Here is an 18,328-nt window from a genome sequence, read left to right as displayed (position 1 = left end):
CTGGCGAGCGCCCCGTGGTGGGTCCGCGTCCACCTGTCTCGATAACCTCTCGAGTGCTCAACGGTGTTTGTTTCCTCCCTCGGGGAGTCGCTCGCTCGATCGATAACTCGGTCGGAGTGCCAGACGCCCTGAAGGTCGCGGCGCGATGTCGTCCGTCGCGTCTCCGACGACGACGACAGTGCCAGTGACAGCGACGACGACGCCGTGGATCCTCGAGGAGTCCACGCGACGTTGTCGTCCGTGAGCGACGCTCCGTTCAGCTCCGCTCAGCTCCGCTCGAGCCCGCCGCGGATGATCGGTGGATGCGTCGCGCGCTCGCGCGCGCGAGGATCCCGATCGATATCGGGGGTGCGTCGAGGCGGGGCCCGAGGCGAGGCCACGGCGAGGTGCGGAACGAAGGAGGCCGCGATGTCCCGAGCGGCATGAAGTGGGCGAGCGCCACTCGAGCGGCGGCCATCTTGAATCCGTCGATATATCGCCCACAGCTCGCGAGCGCTCGCGGCGGCCGCTCTCGCGTTGCTCGCGTGCTCACGCTTCGGTCGGAGGCGGAGCCTCGGCGAGTTCTCGACGGAGCAGTCGGCGTGGCCGAGGTTCGTCCCGTGGTGCGAGGATGAGCGCGGCCTGAACCTTCTGGAGGAAGCGCAGCGGGAGAGCCCGTCACTCGCCGCGACGTCGAGCGACGCAGAGCGACGCGCCAGCCTGGACCAAGGAGTTGGCAGACGAGGAGGCGAGAAGGTGCGAACGGTTCCGACCTCGGCCCTGGGCCAGCGTCTACCGAGAATCCAAAGGCCTTGCCTCCGAGTAATAGGGAAATCGGCGTTTAACGATTACCATTACGTAGTTCATGATATAATAGGCAAGATGGCGCCCGCGATGGACCCGTTTGCACCCCGTGCGCGAACCTAACCCGTCGAGTCGCGGATCCGAGCGATTCGCGGGAACCGTCTCTGGGTCCTTTCGCGTAACCGCGCCGTCGTCTCGAAGAAGGTCCATGTGGACACGCCAGGGCAACGGAGCGGTGATGTCGACGAGACGGCATCCAGGCTGGAAAACTTAACCCCACCGATGACGAGGTAAAAGAGAAAACGGATTAAGCAAGGAACGAGGAACCCCTGGCAACTGGTGATCGTTTTTCAGGGTTTGCTTGCCAGTTTTTAGATGAGAAATTATTCGAGATAAAGTCCATCGGTCTCCTGCTCGGTTGGCGTTGACGGTGACCAATTGCCTCGACTGTCAAGAGGGACCCTACGACTCGAAAGACTTACCGATAAGGCGGTGAGCAGTGCCTTGTTTAGTTGACAATTGTGTTCCGATGTATTGGTGCATCGATCTTATTTTGGTTTCATAAAAGCCAAAGGATAAATGGAATTGTTTGGATCTTGAAAGAACTTTGTGAGTTTAGAGGTGGGCACGATCGATCCTTTTTGTCAAAGGATCCCGGGCTGCTGTATAAACAGCCAATTTTAATGTAATTTGGGTGATATCGGTTTGAAACCGATGTCATGGAACATGGAATATTCGAGATGTTAGAGAGCGTGCATGTTTTCTGAAATTACATTCCTAGAATTACTAGTGGAAAACCAAAGGATTCGAACGATAAGAGTCCATTGGACCGTACTCGACAGTGGGTTCATGGTTGCTCCAAAGAGGAGAGGAAAGGCCCTTTGGCCATAGGCAGAACAGGAACTGACCAGGACGCAATGAGCACGGTCGACACGGCGCCGTCGATCTCCGTCGACGTGGCTGCTGGGTCGGATCATCTTGCGGAACCTGTAACCTCGAACCAGTCACCTGAAGAGCCAATGGAAATTGATGTCGATACCGAAGATCTCGAACGCCTTGCACCAGAAAGTGCTGGTACCAATACCGAGCCTGGAGGACTGCAGGCAACGCTTTCGGATCGGAGCACCTTGATTAGTGGAAGTCTTGAGAATAAACAGGTGAGCGGATCAAATGTCCAAAGATGATTTGTAACAAGGGGCACTTAATTGTTATACGGTGATATCTGTTTCATAATTAATGTTGCTCCAAGTCATAACTCTTGGGTATGAGTTTAACTCGATGTTAAGCAATGCTGTTAATGATGAAACTACCTTTTTAAAATCAATGTAGTAACTGTCGTGAGTATAGTGAGACCTCTTTATGTCAGCCCATTGAACATTTCTCCTTAGATTTATATTTAAAATGAAAACAGTTAAATATATATTAACACTTTATTTGGTTATCATTTGTGATATTTTATTAATTAACTTTCATAAGAATTTTGAGATTGCCATTAATTTCATGTATGGACAATAGTCTCTTAATATGAATTTGTAGTCAATTTTAAGAGAGTAGTTCAATGACCTATTAGATGTCCTTGAAATGCCCTTGAGAGATAGGCATTTTGTCTTGGACAGGGAGATAAATATCTTCATTTTTGTTGTTTTTATTGAAACAGCTACAACGTTATTTTTATCAAATGCTAAACATTAAAACATTTGTTACACGTGTAGAGTGAATAAGGTAACTTTATAACTAACACCAAAGATAATACTTAATTTGTAAACCTACTTCATCAATTCCAGTTCTTTGCAAGTTCATTGTTTTTGGACTTTTATAATATGATAGCTGATGATTTAATTACTATAGTGAAGAGAAAATAACGGAATCTTTGTACGTATCGTGAAAGTGAACAAAATTGTATGCAAGCAGTGTAATTGTATATCCAATTACACCTCAAAATATCATCTTTCTTATATTATTTTCTTATAAACCGGTGTTTTGTTAGTAGTTTTTGGAACAATTAGACTCCACTGAATTATAGCTCAGAAGACTCTATAGGAGTGTTTCTATCTCTATGAATGACGGAAAATTAAAGAAAAGGAAAGTGTTGCGGTGTTAAATTGAAGTTTCAAGGTGGCTTTGTGAAACTGGATATTATCCAACAAAGTTCTATTGAAAAGATCTAGAACTCTGTGATTAAGTGAAATTGTGTGGTGACTCATTACTTAACAGATATACAGGTTGTAATAAAATAAAGTGTCTAAATAAAGATATTTACAGTAAATTATCTATTAGAAGTTATTGTGTGATTTACCATACAATGTTAATACAAGTGTACACAAATAAGTTTCAACGTAACCTTCCGTCAATTAACAACATTACAACAATTAACGACAATATTAATGGCAATCTCCGAAGTTTATTTTATTCATTAACGAATAGGGGGGAGGTGTTAGAAAGATAGTAAGACCAACTCGAGCGATGTACCGCAACTCCAAGTTTTCCCCTAGTCACCAAAAGTCACTAACGTAACCATCCGTCAATTAACAACATTACAACAATTAGCGACATTATTAATGGCAATTTCCGAAGTTTATTTTATTCATAAACGAATAGGGGTGAGGTGTTAGAAAGATAGTAAGACCGACTCGAGCGATGTACCGCAACTCCGTTTTCCCCTAGTCACCAAAGAAGGACACTAACGTAACCATCTGTCAATGGGTACGGATTGGCATGTATAATTCCGACTCGTTGAATCGTCCATACATGTCCGTAGCACGTACACGTCGAGCTGTCTTACGTATGTATGAGCGGATAACCTCAAGAAGAATTCCTTACCAAGAGAATATTTCAGTCTCCGTTGCTTCATTAGTCGCTTCGTGCTCGATTACTATACGTAGTTACAATAACACGAGCGATTGTCTTTAGCGAATAATTGAAAGTACAGAGTACGATTACACGTATGAATTTTTAATTAAGTTGCGCCTTCGTTCGCGGTAATTAGTAGGGTGGTTACCGGAGATTTATTGCGAACGGCTAGTATATTCTCTGATGCATCGGATCGAGGATTACGTGTCCGTAATACGTTTCGCTCTAAGGTGACTTTTGTGTGTAGACGTAAGCTAACCGTCAGTAAAGGAACAGCTCAGACTCGGTTTCATGCTCGTTTACCACTGAATGCTCCGTTTACAGTTTCATTAATCGGTTAAGTAGGGGAATTACACGTGTATACCTGATAATCGAGTAATTGACCATTCGATTGTAAGGTATCTGGGCATTTCTGCCTAGTCGAAGAAATATTATAATTTGGAGAATAGTTTTATAAGTATTTTGACGTCTTGTATGTCTAGAATGATCCTTTCGTGTCACCTTAAAGAAGTTTCAGTTACCCGTGTACAGCGATTAATTATTTTTCACAGTGTATAGTCAATGCGATTATTCAAATGATTAGAAATATTCGAACTTGCTGACAGAATGGTGGGAGCTGAAACTTGACAAGTCGTTTTTGCGTATGACCGGGTTACTGGTCTATTTACCGAACTTATTCACGTTGACGTATTTAATTACACCCAGCCTTTCTAGCTACGGTATCGTTAGAACCAACTACGCGAAATAAAAAAAAATGTCTGGTAGCGTCCCGGTTGGCGCATTTCTTCTCGTTGAAACCGCAGGTTTGGACAACAGGCCAAAAGTATCTGGCTGTGGTTATTTCGGGGCGTTATCAGCAAATTTCGGTTATCGGGCAAAAGGGGAGTTAACGAGCATAACAAATGCTGCGGCATTTCGTCGTTGGTGCATCTGTCGAGTAGACGTTTTGAAATTATCTTTCCACTAACTGATACGAGTGACAAATTACACCGTAACAAAGTAACGACTTCGATTTGGCGGAAAAGAAAGATTGACGTTTTATTATTGCGCCGTTATTTTATTGTTAATAATTCAGGCGGTTTGGGATGACATCTTGCAGGCAACTTTTATGACTTGCAGGAAACATTATATCGGCTGTTTCGCGACAACGAGTGACTTTTTCCTCGTTATCAAGGTTACAAAGTGCTTTCACGATGTAATTTCTCGTCCGCGGTTTTGAACCGTTTTAAAGCGTCGATCAATCGTGGAGCGAGACGAGCGTTGAACAAGGAATGGTTTTCCTTCTGTGTTCGGAATCGAGTTGAGGAAGTTTTGAGCCGTTTTAAAGTGCCGAGCAATTATCGAGTTCTCTGTCGATGCGGTGCTTTAGGCAGCTCGGCCGGGGGAGAAACCTTTTTCGTGTCCGGCGGGGTGGCCTTGGTGGCGATCGTGGCGCCCTCGGTCGGGCGATCCGGAAGCTGAAATGGCCGCGTTCCCAGTGTAATGGCGGCGGCCATACCGAGAGGAGCGCGCCGCGTCCGCTCGTCGAAGTAATCTCCGAGAGGCTCCTTCCCCGACTCTTGGACACGGTTCAGCCGACTGCGGTGGACAGACCGTTACCCCAGTTAATCTGGTCGTCGATACGCGGAGTACGCGCGCGTCGTGGGCCCCCCCGTTTCCGAACGGCCTGCGTGGAGCGGAAACGCGACAAACGGCGGACGGCTGCGAACGGCCTGCCGACGACGACCCGGGTGCCCTCTAAAAATATAAATTCTGTACCGGCACTGCCCAACCGCATTTTATTGCCAGCTCGGTGTAAGTCCTTTAACGAATTCTAACCAGGCCCCTTCGGTTGGCCACTCCGGGACTTTTCTTTACACGGATTGGTGCCACCGCTGCCTGTTCCTCGAGGTTGGATTCTTTCCTCGCTGACAATTCAAGCGGTGTCTACTCGGTGAGGATTAACCCGATTTCCCTCCTAAGGGCACGTAGGATTTCTTGGGCTCCGCGTTTTAACGATTAACGGACCATTTCGGACGGTTTCAGGGCGAGCTTCTTGGCGGTGGTCGAACTGGCCCAGGTAACGATGCGTGGAAATCGGTTCGGTGGCCCAAGCGATGTACATTGCTATGTAAGATTCATGGTGGGCGCAGGTTGCGACGATAAACTCGGTTGGCCGCGAGTTCATCGGATGCTCGGTCTAAAAATAAGGCCTTTGTTTTGCCATGCCGAGTCGTCTAATGTGGAGGTGTCTCCAATGGATACAAGTTCTCGAAAAAGTCTTATCCGCTGAGTTTTTCAGCTTGGTAGATAATTATTTAAGTGTACCGTCGAAGTGGATAGATAATATACCAGCCTCGGGGAACATAATGTAGATGCCGATAGTAGTGGAATCATATTTTGCTCGCTTACTCTCCTTAATGTTAACAGATATGCACGGCGAAGTCTAAATTCTGAACAATGTATTCGCAATTGCACATTATTTGTCACCGATGACTGATTTATGTATCTAGAACACCTTAAATGGCTTTACCGTTACTAATCTGTAATGTTGTTGTTAGTTTCACTTATATGGTCAACCGCGGTCGATTATTTGCTGCTTATTCTTGTCCAAGCGTTATGAATATAACGGCAGATTTAGCAAAATCTTTGAATCCCGTTACGTCTGTATCTTGTTTTGCGCTTATTGACCACAAATGGTGTCGGTGATGCTGAAAATGATACAGTACAATTATCTCATTAAAACTCACTGAAATGAGAATATTTAGTCTGGAGTGATATTTGTAGACTATACATTGTTTCGACCATCGCTGTTATTTTACAGTCTGCATTAATTTTAATATAGATCTCATTTGAACTCGTAAAGGATGTGTACGATCAAGGTTCTTATATTTCAACGTTTTAAACACAAATAGAACCTTTTTACTAAGATAAAATTTAAAAAGTATACTATCTTAATTTATTAATAAGGTATAAATATACAGATGTAATTATCTGCATTTTCTACTTAAGTTTAGTAAGTAACGACAGTATATATGATCAGATTTTCCGAAGTTTTTATTTATTTTTGAATTTCATAAGGTTGTGCATATAGTAGATACATGCGTACTCATGTTATTTTGTACGTAATGAGAGAAAAAGATATAGAAGGTGAACTTGGTATCGCGCCAAAACTATACACAATGATGTTGCAAATTCGAAAGATATTAGAGTAGTGAACGGTATGGTGAACAAGTTATGCAGCTAGTAACATAAATTGATTGCACTGTATATTACCTGGATCTTGTATTTACAATTAATACTATAAACAGAAGCAACTGAAAGGGACGCGTAGAGTAAATGAATACACTTTTTAAAATGTGATATTTCCAAATTATTATTAATTATACATTGAAATCTTTTAAAAGGAGAATCATGCTCTGTTTTTGTTTCCATATTAGAAATGACATGGCACCTCGTAAATTGCGTGCATAGTCTACTATAATGTACCTTATGTAACAAGTTCTTTCATTCTCTAATCATTCATTCTTTAATAATATACGAGAAGCTTTTTAATGATCACTGCCCTTACTGCTTGATTCCTCCTGCTTGCAACAAGTATGGGATCATTTGATTAATCAGTCGGTACACATTAATTTCTGTTATCCTCTCATTGTGTCATCTGTCATCGCTGTCATCGTGACATCTACAATGCAAACGTCTTTGATAAAAGGATTATCCAATTAATCATATGCTTATGAATACAATTGAAAAACCATGAACTTACGCCATGATTATTTCTACTTTCAGGAGGAGCCTGCGACTCTTTCTACTTTGAACGAAGGAGAGCTGCGTGCATTGTTGGATGAAGCCTTTGCCTATAAATGTCCTAAGGATCGAGAAGGAAAGTCAAGTCTTTTCAAGGTATGAATGAATATTAGATTTCCTATTATTGCAATTGCGTGGCGGATTTATGTGACTAAAAAAGGTTTTTACCGATGTCGGGAGGGTTTCCTTTCACCTTAATCGTGGGCAATGCCTTTGGCAAAAAAGATGAGACGTTTGACTCGATTTTGCAGGAACTTCTCCAAGAAGTCGAAGCCGATGAAACCCAGGAAGGTCGTCGAACTGTAAACAACTCTCGCTGTCTTCCTGGTTCCAACCGCAGAAGGCACAAACGGGATTCGGTATCGGAGCGGCTCACTCACGGCGGTTCTTTGCAGAACCTGGCGCAACCCCTCAATTCCGAATTCGACAGCAGTTTCGCTTATCTAACCTCGGGGTCCAGTCATACGTACGGAGGTGGTAGAAGGAAAGGGAAGAAACACACAGGACCTAGTGTTTCCGCGAGACAAAGAGAAGGCGGGTCTTTGCCTTCTAATGTCGATGCCTCTCACAGTCTTGCCTCCTTGGCAAACTTAGACTTACTGTTTGACAAAAAGGTAAGATATACTTAAGCTTTGATAAGAAGGGTCTCGTGATATGCTAACGTTCGCTACATTCTACGAATTTCATAAACTGCATCGCGGGGCTGCAGAAAAATATAAGTCGATAATTTGGGCAGGAGTTACGTAGTCTTATTATATATTATAAATCTTGAACAAAGACATTAAATTATTGTGATACTTCGTGTTTCTTTGAATAATTTATCGTTCCCGTTATATTAATTTGAAATCGTGTCTTTATTGACGTACGTGTGTCTTTCTTCATTTAACCACCTGGCTCATGAATTCTTGCATAATCTATTTTATTAAGACTTGAGATAATTAAACGAACAGTTTCATTAAATTGTGCCTGCCACTGATTCATGATAATAACTTCAGAAGGGATTTTCCGAAGAAAGGTCGTCATACGACTGGACAAATAAAGAGAAATCGAGGTCCTTAGACAAGTCGTCGTACGGGGGTCCAAAGAAGGACGAGAAGGATAAAGATAAGAAAGACGCGAAAAGAGAAACTGGTGATCCTTGCGAGGCCGAAACCGAGAATCGCGAGAAGAGGGGGACCAGTAGAGGAAAACAAGGGACAAATGAGATGCTCGAGTCGGACAATCCACCACCCGAATATAAACCGGATTACACGGTGATCGATTTAAGCGATGCTGAGGTAAAGGGCTAAACAATACGGACAATTAAGGTGACGTGAAACACGGCGAGGAACTTGATCGACGTCGGTAAAAAAAGGTTTTTCCAAATACCTACGTCGCCGACGTTCGTTTTTATACTGACATAAATCGTTCACGAAAATTTTCTCCGAACTGAGTGTACCAAATCGTTTGAAACTTCATAACGTGAACATGGAGGCTATAAGGAAGGTCCTGACACTCATGAAATTACATTTTTAATGAAAAAATGTTGAGAATACCTATGAACGATACTAACGAGACCTCTTTGACGCCGCTTTCACATCGCCTTAAGCGACTCTACGTAACGATACATTGAGATATCGAGCCTCCCTCCATCCGACAGAAATGAAAACTAAACTCGTCTCTCGTTTGCGGATTACAGGTACGCAGCATCGGCGAAAACAATGTGGCAGCCATAGTAGCCGGTGCTCAGCGAATTCTCTCCAACGAGACCGGAGAGGATGAGGGAACCGAAATGAAGATAATAGATCCTCGCAGATCGATCCAAACGACGACTCGTGCCACGTTCGACGTACCGCAGACACCCGTAGACACGACCATTGAATTCCCAATCCGCGAACATAACGGGAAGCAGGGAAAACCGAAAGTCTCGGTAAACGGGCCGGAGGCAGTCGGCACCCTTCCGTTCCAGACGTCCAATAGTATAAAATGCGCGGTCGGCGGAAGTTCGAACGGTTCTAGCGCCCAGCAGGCCAAGGTCCCCCACATGTACTCCGTGATGCCCTGGTCACCGTCTAACATCGGCATGGGTGAGTTTCCTTCGTTCAACCTGTTAAGTTTCTACGGTTTGGAACGTTCGACGGTGGGCCAGTGTTCACAATGGAAAACGCGTGATGCATGTGCAGAAGTAGCCAGATTGACTGCAGCCCCGCACATTACGGGAAAGGATTCTTCCGCCTCCGGTGAGAAAAAGTCCTTGGACGAGAACGGTAACGCTGTTCAAGGCTACAACGGGGAACGAAAGAAACCACGCAGGAAACACACTCAAGAGCCTAATGTCATTGTTTACAAGGCCGAGAACGTTAAGGGTCATCGAAACGACGACATCGATAGCTTAATTAATTTCATCGAGAACAAGGAGTCAAAGGGTAAGAAGGGCAAGACCGGCAACGCCGTAAGGGTCAAGTCCAGTTCCGGAGCCAAGCCAAGGACCAGAGAGAAGGACTCCAAGAGAGAGCAATTGTCGGCGAAGCTGCAGAAGTCGAACTCTCTCGAGGAAATTTCTAAGACGAAACTGGAAGATCTCACCGCGGAGAAGAGTTCCAGTTCCAGCGGGGCCAGTAGCGTTTCCAGTCAGCAAGGTAGGTCGTATGTCGAGGATCTTTGGCACGAGTTGAGAGGATATGAAAGAGCCAGCTTATATATCGTTTCAAATTTTACAACGTGAATATGGAGGCCAACTATCTTGCCACTTGAGCATTCAAAACGGCATTCCCACCAAAAAGGGTATAGATGAATTTTACTTAATTGGCGTCGATCCAATTTCTTAGCGCCTTTCATATCCTCTTAATGGAATACGGGGATGACTTTTTGATCGGTAGCATCTCCGTATGCTTTTTTTTTTTTTCTTTCTGTAATTTCATTGTTCTTTTCAGGCACGATAAACGTTGCACTGCGTCGTGCCAAACAACGGAGCACCGGAGATGCGACGGTCGATTGTCGAGGCGACAGGAGGTCTTGGGGAACGGAAGAAGGTCAGTCCATTTATTGTAACGACACAGGTGATGATTATGCAACTCGACGAAACTCCAATAAGAAAATCAATCCAGACCCCGAACCGGAACCGGAGTTCCTCGTTGTAACGAAAAAGAAAAAGAGCAAGAAACGAAGGAGTTCCAGCGGTAGTAGAGCACAAAATTTGGCCAATTCTGGATCCTACTTGCAAAGGTCCAGAGGATTTCCTAACGAGTATAGAACGCCCCTTTCACCCGAACTTAGAAGAAAATCTGCCAGTAGTATGCCGCCAAGGTAAGGAATCGTGACATTTCTCTTATTTATAAGCCCTATTGTTACTCTGGAATACCTTTCGATCAATGTACCTACTTTTAATATATTAGTTCCTTTGTTACTCGAATATGTTCAAGTTACGCACATTCAAATTATGTACCAAAATTGTTTCTCCGTTTCAAGATTGTACATTTAATTTTTATTGTTACAGCGACAAGTCGGACAGTAGTGACTTGGATTCCGTTCATTCTCTACCAGTTACGTCGAATACAGTGAAACATAGCTTAACAAAAAATGCCACCTCTTCCGGTGGAACACCGCAGGCGAGTTATGCCGACATAACACGCATGCCAACTATCAACGTCTCTCCCAGCTCCGTTTTAAATATGGCTGCCATTGTTCCGAATGTGCTGAACGTAGAATCTTGGCCTACCGTCCCGTTCAAAGCTCCTTCGGAACCCGATAAGTTACCGCAAGATTATTATCCGAGTTTGGACGAGCTTCAGCAAAGCGATAGGAAGCTGAGACAACATAATTTTTCACATTCAAATCACGTGCCCGCTTTAAATCTCGGCTTTGAAAAACCACCGTCACCGACTTTGTCAAAAACGAAGGGTTCCCCGGAGAGTAAAACAACCGACGCGCAGGAGGAAGCCTTTAATAAGAACTTTCAAGTGTTCAAATATGTTCAGGACATTGAGAAGATGCACCGGTCGCTGTCGCAGCAGGACAAAAATACGAGTTCCAATAACTCGAGTCCAAGCTCGAGCGAGACTGCGTCGACAAACCCATCCCCACCGAAAATTAACTCTATTCCGAATTATGTATCAACCGAGTTGGATAACAATCATTCTCAAGAACCAACCTCCGGGAAAGATGCAAACTTAAACGCGAGAGGAAGCAATCCTCGTGCGCGCAGGGGCTTCCAACAGAACGTCCAAAGTCTACAAAACCAGTCACATAACGAGGAACAGCGCGACTCGAGGAAGCCCGGCAATCCACATCCGGAGGATGCCGCGAAAAAGTTACCGAGTAATCAGAGTCCTAACGATGACTCCGCTAAGAAAGCAGGAAGTCCTCGCAACGTAACGCCAGGCCCGCTCGAAGACTCGGATACGGAGAAGTCTAGGCTGCAAACTAGTTTAAAATCCTTGCCACGGGTACAGATGGATTTAGAATACACGGCAAAACCCATTAAGACTGATAGAACGTTGAAAGTGCAAAAAGAGCCTCAGCAAAACGCTTGCGCGAGGACCGAGCCTTCGAAGTCCAACTCTCCGACGCAGAATGCTAAGGTAGACCAGCAGCAGCAGGACCAACCGCAGGAGGAAGGCGATGCCAGAAGATCGGTTCAACAAAACTGTTTAAAGGTCGACAAGGAATCGGCGAAAATCGGAGAGGCGCAGATACAGGGAAGGAAGACCTCGTCGAGGCCGGCGGTCATTCTGTTGGATGACACCTCGTCGGACGTCACCAGGAACAGCGACTCGCCATGTGAATTGACATTCGGCTTTGAGATTAACGAGCAACTCCTACTTTCGGAGGAGTCCGATGAGAACCCTACCGCCGGTCCTGGGTACAAGACCAACGCTTCTCCCTTATTCGATAAACCGCCTCCCAACTACGATCGTCCGCCGCCGATGTTCGACAAGCACATAAGGTTCGACAAGGTTCCACCAAATTTCCACATGCAGCCTCCTCACGGTCAAGTTCACCATCCGGTCCACCATGGCCAGGTGATGGGCCCACCTTTGCCATACATGGGCTATCCTCAGAGGTTTCATCCTGCGCATACATACCTACCGTCGACGCCTCCTCCACCGCCTCCGCCTGGCATCGTTGATAAATATCGTCATCCGCCGAAAGAAGATTTCTGCGCCCGTTTCGTCGCGCCGGAAGAGGCCGTCAACGTGCAGAACTACAATCACGACAAAATCGTGACCTTCGTCGGGACAGGTCAGTTAGAATGCTAAGAGCAAATGTCTACTTTGAGATACTTTTCACGGCTTGTGTCCTCATTAAGGGGATGTGATAGTGGCATCCGAAATGATGATGACGATTTTAATAATACCATAAAAGTAGATATCCACTGATTTTTTAAAATTTTCCAAAACACTTGGCATACAATTTTTCCAAATAATTGATAAAATTAATGGATTGAATAAAGGTCACTTGAAAAAGTTTCTTTTTGACTACATCTCGACACAGAGAAGTCTTCGGTCTCTGAAAGTTCGTTTTTCAATGTACACTGACTTCGATAAAACGATGCGATACGAGGATCCCCTTATCACAAGGAGATCCCAATGTCAGATGACGCGACAAACGATAAAAGGAAAGTTATTTAAAACTCTTAAGAATAAGAACGTTTCCGTACTTCTTAGAGAGGTGACGACAGAAGCCGTAAATTAAAAATACCGATAATAAGGTATAGAAAGTACAACCTACTCATGATTTCTTTTCTCTTTCCACAGCATGGAACGACGTTATCAGTGAAATGCCGGTTCCGGCAACGAACGGTCGAGTGCAGTACTATAGTGGCCAGTGAAACCGAACGTTAAGGCGGACGCAAAAGTAACTCTATGAAAAGGCTTTGAAACAATCAGTAAACCTCGTGAGAAAATCCTGGGCCTCGAGGAAATAGAGGGGGAGACAGAGAGAAAGAGAGAGATAGAGAGAGAGAGAGTGCTTCATCGATTCGGCTTTCTAGCCGAATCGAATTTCCGAGCCGTTTCCCGTCTGCGGTACCTTGTGAAACGAACAAAGGCGGTTAATGTACAGTTAAAACGATCCGACGAAAGAGAAAGAAGGAGCAGGGAGGGGGGGAAGCTCAAAGCTTTGTCAGCAAAGCGTTACAACCGTAGCTTCGACTCGTCCTCTGCGAGTCGGCGACGCCAGGTGGCGCGATCAGTGCCTGAGGAAATAGCGAGATGGAAGTAAAGATACCCTGTTTTGTATATACATAGTCAGTCGCCAAAAGAGGGAACGTAATCGTTGGGAAGAAGGAAGGAAACGTGCGTCGACCCTCTCTTTCGGAGAGACGGCGAGAACGACGCGAGAGCGTCGGTCGAGTTCGCTACTAGCGCCTCCTGCCGGGTTAAAGTGTTGACTCTTGGCGCGTTCTTCTGTCCCGCTTGCCCCGAATGTTTCACCGGCGAAGGCAGGCGCAGGGAGCCAGGAACGAAGAGGAGTCCCCTCGTAGGCTTAAACCCTAAGTGTACATAGACCTCGAAAGTCGATGTAAATTTTCAGAAGCGCGTCACTTCTCGCCTGGTCTGCATTTCGGACACTGTGGCATCAACGTAGAGGGAGAAAAGGTCCTGCGACCTGGCGAGGGACCTCTCGAGTCCTCCCAGCCTTTCTTGGGCGAGGTGCGAGGCTACTAGCGTCCTCGTGGACCTCGTGAACGTCGTAAACGCCGTAAATGGGAACGTATGCTTGATCTTGGAATTTTTGAAACGAAGGGGAGAAACCGCCGGATGCGCGAGAAGTGACGTCGCGGCGAGGCTGCAGCGGCGGAAACGCAACGACGGTCTCTCGATTGCGAGACGTTTTCGGGGCGCCGCGTTTACGCGATGTCGATAGACGCTTCGCGAGGCGTGATAAGGAGAGCGGCCGGTTCGGGGAGCCATTCGAAGAGACCGCACGACGCGCGCAGTGTCGTTGGCCGGTGTTACGGCTGCGAACGTGTTTGTATAAAAAAAAGGTTAAAACTATGTATAACTGGAAGACGGAGCGGGACATTGGTGTGGATCCAAAGAGTGGGCTCTCCCTTACAACGACGGCAGCGCCGGTCGAGAGATGGTCGGACGGCGCAAAGGCGAAACGTCGGAGGCGGCTCCGAGGAATTGAGAGAAAGAGGGAACGAAAGGGAGAGAGAGAGAATGAGGGAGGGGATCTGCGCGCCAAGGTTGACGGGCCAACAGCCAAATCCTGACGTGTAAAAGAGAGAGACTGTGCGCCTGCGCCGAGGAGCGCTCAATTTTTACACGAACTCGCTTATTTAATGAACGTTAAATAAGTAACTATTAATTAGAGATAAATATTATTAAATGAAGGGAAGTGGAGATGCTTATGATCGCGTTGAAGGGGGGAGCGAGAGGGCGAGAGAAAGTGCGAGGGAGATGGAACGCGCGAAGGTGTGCATGCGTGTGGGAGAATGAGAGAAATGGAGAGATAGAATGAGAGGGAGTTCGCGTAGATAAGTCACGTTGCGCTAGTTGGACTTAAATGCCAAGGTTGCTGTTCGGACGAACGATACTATCCGGAAGGTTTCCCGAGAACCGACATTAACTTTTCGTATGTTATATCTGTACATAGAGGGAGGTCGAGGAGGGGAAGGGGGGCTAGGAAGGGAGGAAGAGGAAGAAAATCGATTTAGGACTCGATCCCGATTGTCCTTCGTTATCGCGCAGACGCCGAGGACGTTTCGATGAGTCCGGAGTCGACGCGAGTATCGAAGTCGAGGCTCGCGCTAGTCAGCATCCTCGAATAGGCGAAGGAAGACAAGAAAAGGAGGGAAAATGAAAACGCTGGAATCCGACGGAGCGCGTCGGGCTTGCCGTGATGGAAATGGCCGCGATTCACGATCTGTTCGACAGAGCTGCGAGGGTCGACCTCATCCAAAGTGGCTACTTTTTAGTGCGAAGCGATAAGGCTTGCGTAGGTTTTATATCGAGGTACGTCCAAATTTGTCGGACAGGTCGGGAAAGACGGTCGTCGTCGTCCCGAGGCAAATAATTCAGAAGTTCCATGGAAGCCCAGATCCTATGTCAGCGCTTGATGCTGAAAAAGTTGGCTAACCAGGAAAGGGGGTAAAAAAAGAGATCGTACGTGTTAGCCTCTTATCTTACATACGGGAGGAAGAAAGATGCGTACAGAAAGGCGAGTGCTGGGTGTAAGATAAAAAAATAATGCAATCCGCTATATATCGCGGCAAGATTAAGAGAGACCGAGAGGTGATTACAGCGCCGCCATCCACCGGCTAACGTACTATTTGTCAAGCACCAAACGTCCGTATCCTTCTGGGTCTCTATGGAGGCTTCTGAATTCTTTGCCCGAGGGCTCCAACGTCGAGGATGTTCGCGGAATCCGTGGGAGGCGATTCGTTCGGTAGCTCTCGTTATCCGTGCAAAACGACATCCTTCGCGCGGATTCCGCGAACGAGACGAAAGGACGACAGAGCCTCTTCGCTCTTCTGCCCGTTTCGATGCCGCGTTTCGATCCTCTCTTTCGTGATTCCGTTCTAATGGGGCCGCGAGGGACCGTTTTCAATTCGTATATGTATAGCCTGCTGGTTGGGTACTGAATTTATAGATTTCGACCTAGAAGGTGAATCTCGCCGCGACCCTGGGGGAGGAACACCGTTATGTAGTCGTTTAGCGAGTCGACGCGAGGAAGACGGCGCAGAGATATTTTTTCCCCGATAACGAAAGGAGCTGGAAAAAGGATCGCGCATCGCCGGGGCCTTTTTCTACCGCGATGGCGAGATTCTTGACGAGAGGGGACGAAGGAGGGAGTATTCCATTTAACGAGCCGAAACCAATCGCCGCGTCGTTCGCTTTTATCGTGTCTTTCGGGGGTGGAACCCTACTCCTTGGATACGTCGGTCCGAGCAGCAATCTCCCGCGCAAAGGAAAAAAGAAAAAAAAAACGTATAACTAAAAAATGGAGTAACTGAAAATCGCAAAAAACTTATCCCTAAACGTGGTTAACGCGAAGTAATAAAATTACCGTTAGACGGGTCTCGCCTGAACGCATGAGGGGAAAAAAAAGTGTACTTGTCCGTTTAGCGATAACGATATTTAACGATGATCGGTTGATTGCAGTCAATGACGCGTTTTGTTGTTTCCCTTTTTCTTTTCTTTTCTTATTTTTTTTTCCCCCCCGAAATCTCTCAAAATTACGTGCGACGAAGGAGAGCGCGCTCTTTGTTGGTTTTTTTGTTTTTTCTTTTCTACTTTCTCTTCTTCTTTTTCCCTGCTCTTCTGAAAGTACGTTCGTTAACGAAAGAGCGGTATCTGGTTCAGCTTGGAGTGCAGCCTCGAGCACATGGAAGGGATTTGGTTCAGCGTGTACCGCGTCGAGCGTCATTTGCATATCGGGCGTCGTAGCTGGAAGTCGTTGAGGTGATATGAAAGTGTCATATATACATACCAAAAAGTCAAAATATTTATAATACTTGTCTTCAAACTAGGTGCACCGAATCATTTGTAACTTCATCGCGAGATTATGGAGGCCCTAAGGAAGAACGCGATGTTCGTGGAATTTAATTTTTCGAAAATTGAAATTTTACGAGCATCGCGCTCTTCCTTAGGACCACGTGTTAAAGTTTCAGGTAATTCGGTGCATCCAGTCTGGAGAATATTTGTGTACGTATTTTGACGTTTTATATATGTATAGAATGACCCTTTCATATCGCCTTAAGTCGTCCTCCCTTTGGGGAATCGCAACTCCGGCGAATCTATTCCCGCGTTCTCCTCGACCGATTCGATAAGAGCTTCGACGGTGGCGTCCGAACTTGTCGAAGCTTAAGGTTGTGGCTATACTACAGGTATCCTCTTCTCGAGTTCATCCCGATTTTCTTTTTTTTTCCTCATACGAATAGATCGGCATGAAAAATTATGCACTATTGCGAAGTCGTTGGTCAACATTTGAAAGTCTTATATGAAACTGTCTATTTCGCGGGCGAAAGTCGATCGTGTGAACTCCAGAATCGGGTCCCAGATGGCCAGTCCAAATCCAACCGAACAGGTATATTAATTTTTTTAGACGTGGCTATATATGTCCATATCAAATTAAATCAGATAGGGCCGCATCGGATATGGTTCGTGTGTCGCCGTGCTTATAAGAAATAATTCGTTTTTGTCGGATCTGGTCTGGATTGATGGACTGTACTGTTGCCATAATCTAAAGGTGGGTCCAGGCGTACATTTTTACGGTCGCGAATGTCTGTCTGTCTGTGTGTGCGTGTGGGTGTGTAAATTTTCTCGGCCTAGGAAATTTTTATTCGTGCGTGCTATCGTTCAAACTATAATGGCTTCGACAAATGCGTCCACGTTGGGTATCGATCCGCAGGAAAACTCTTTGAAGGACCGACAAACGGCGGATCGTATTTGCGCGTGCGCGGACAAATGGAACCAACTTTCGGAGGTATTTGTATGTGTATGGTGTTCGTGGCGGACAAATGAAACCAACGTTCGAATGTATTTGTATAATGGCGGACGTGAATGCCTCCCCTGCAGATACGACATCGCCTGTGCAGGATGGGAGGGCATTGATGTCTCCCAGTGTACGCGTATGGGGTCTGTGCGCACACAAATGAAACCAACGTTCGGTTGTATTTGTACGCGGATAGTGTTTGTGATGCAGAAATGAAACCAACGTTTGGTTATATTTGTACGCGAATAGTGATTGTGTGCGCAAAAATACGGCTGGACCCGCCTTAGGATAGAATCGCACCATGCGTTTTTGCGGGACCGGCGAAAACGCACGCGGTTTTCCCGGATTGTCTTAATCGCGTCACATCGTTATAGTGATATGAAAGGGTCATTCTACTAGGTTGATGCATATATCATGACGTTTTTTTTACACGTTACGTTACGTATTAAAAGTACCATTACTAATGCATCAACCTAATATGCATATA

The 18,328-nt window shown here is 45.8% G+C and overlaps 1 protein-coding gene across 5 annotated transcripts; it reads left to right on the top strand.

The window, feature by feature from the left end:
- Positions 1 to 538: 538 nt before the first annotated feature.
- On the top strand, positions 539 to 16,906 carry LOC105703852 (actin cytoskeleton-regulatory complex protein PAN1). Of its 5 annotated transcripts, none has more exons than XM_012432559.2 (10): positions 539 to 735; positions 857 to 1,940; positions 7,402 to 7,515; positions 7,671 to 8,033; positions 8,415 to 8,696; positions 9,098 to 9,485; positions 9,582 to 10,037; positions 10,332 to 10,704; positions 10,895 to 12,639; positions 13,155 to 16,906. In XM_012432559.2, exons 2-10 carry the CDS (start codon positions 1,701 to 1,703, stop codon positions 13,226 to 13,228), a joined length of 4,035 nt encoding a protein of 1,344 aa, XP_012287982.1. In that variant the 5' UTR covers positions 539 to 735; positions 857 to 1,700; the 3' UTR covers positions 13,229 to 16,906. The 5 variants fall into 5 exon arrangements, with proteins under 5 accessions (XP_012287982.1, XP_012287983.1, XP_012287981.1 ...); XM_012432560.2 differs by having other exon boundaries at positions 539 to 1,073; positions 1,152 to 1,940; XM_012432558.2 differs by having other exon boundaries at positions 539 to 1,073; positions 1,138 to 1,940.
- Positions 16,907 to 18,328: the final 1,422 nt, after the last annotated feature.

The sequence above is a fragment of the Orussus abietinus genome, unplaced genomic scaffold (genome assembly GCF_000612105.2).
Source record: "Orussus abietinus isolate OABI.00-Male unplaced genomic scaffold, Oabi_2.0 scaffold32, whole genome shotgun sequence".
Lineage (NCBI taxonomy): Eukaryota > Metazoa > Arthropoda > Insecta > Hymenoptera > Orussidae > Orussus > Orussus abietinus.
This window is presented reverse-complemented; position numbering and strand designations above follow the sequence as displayed.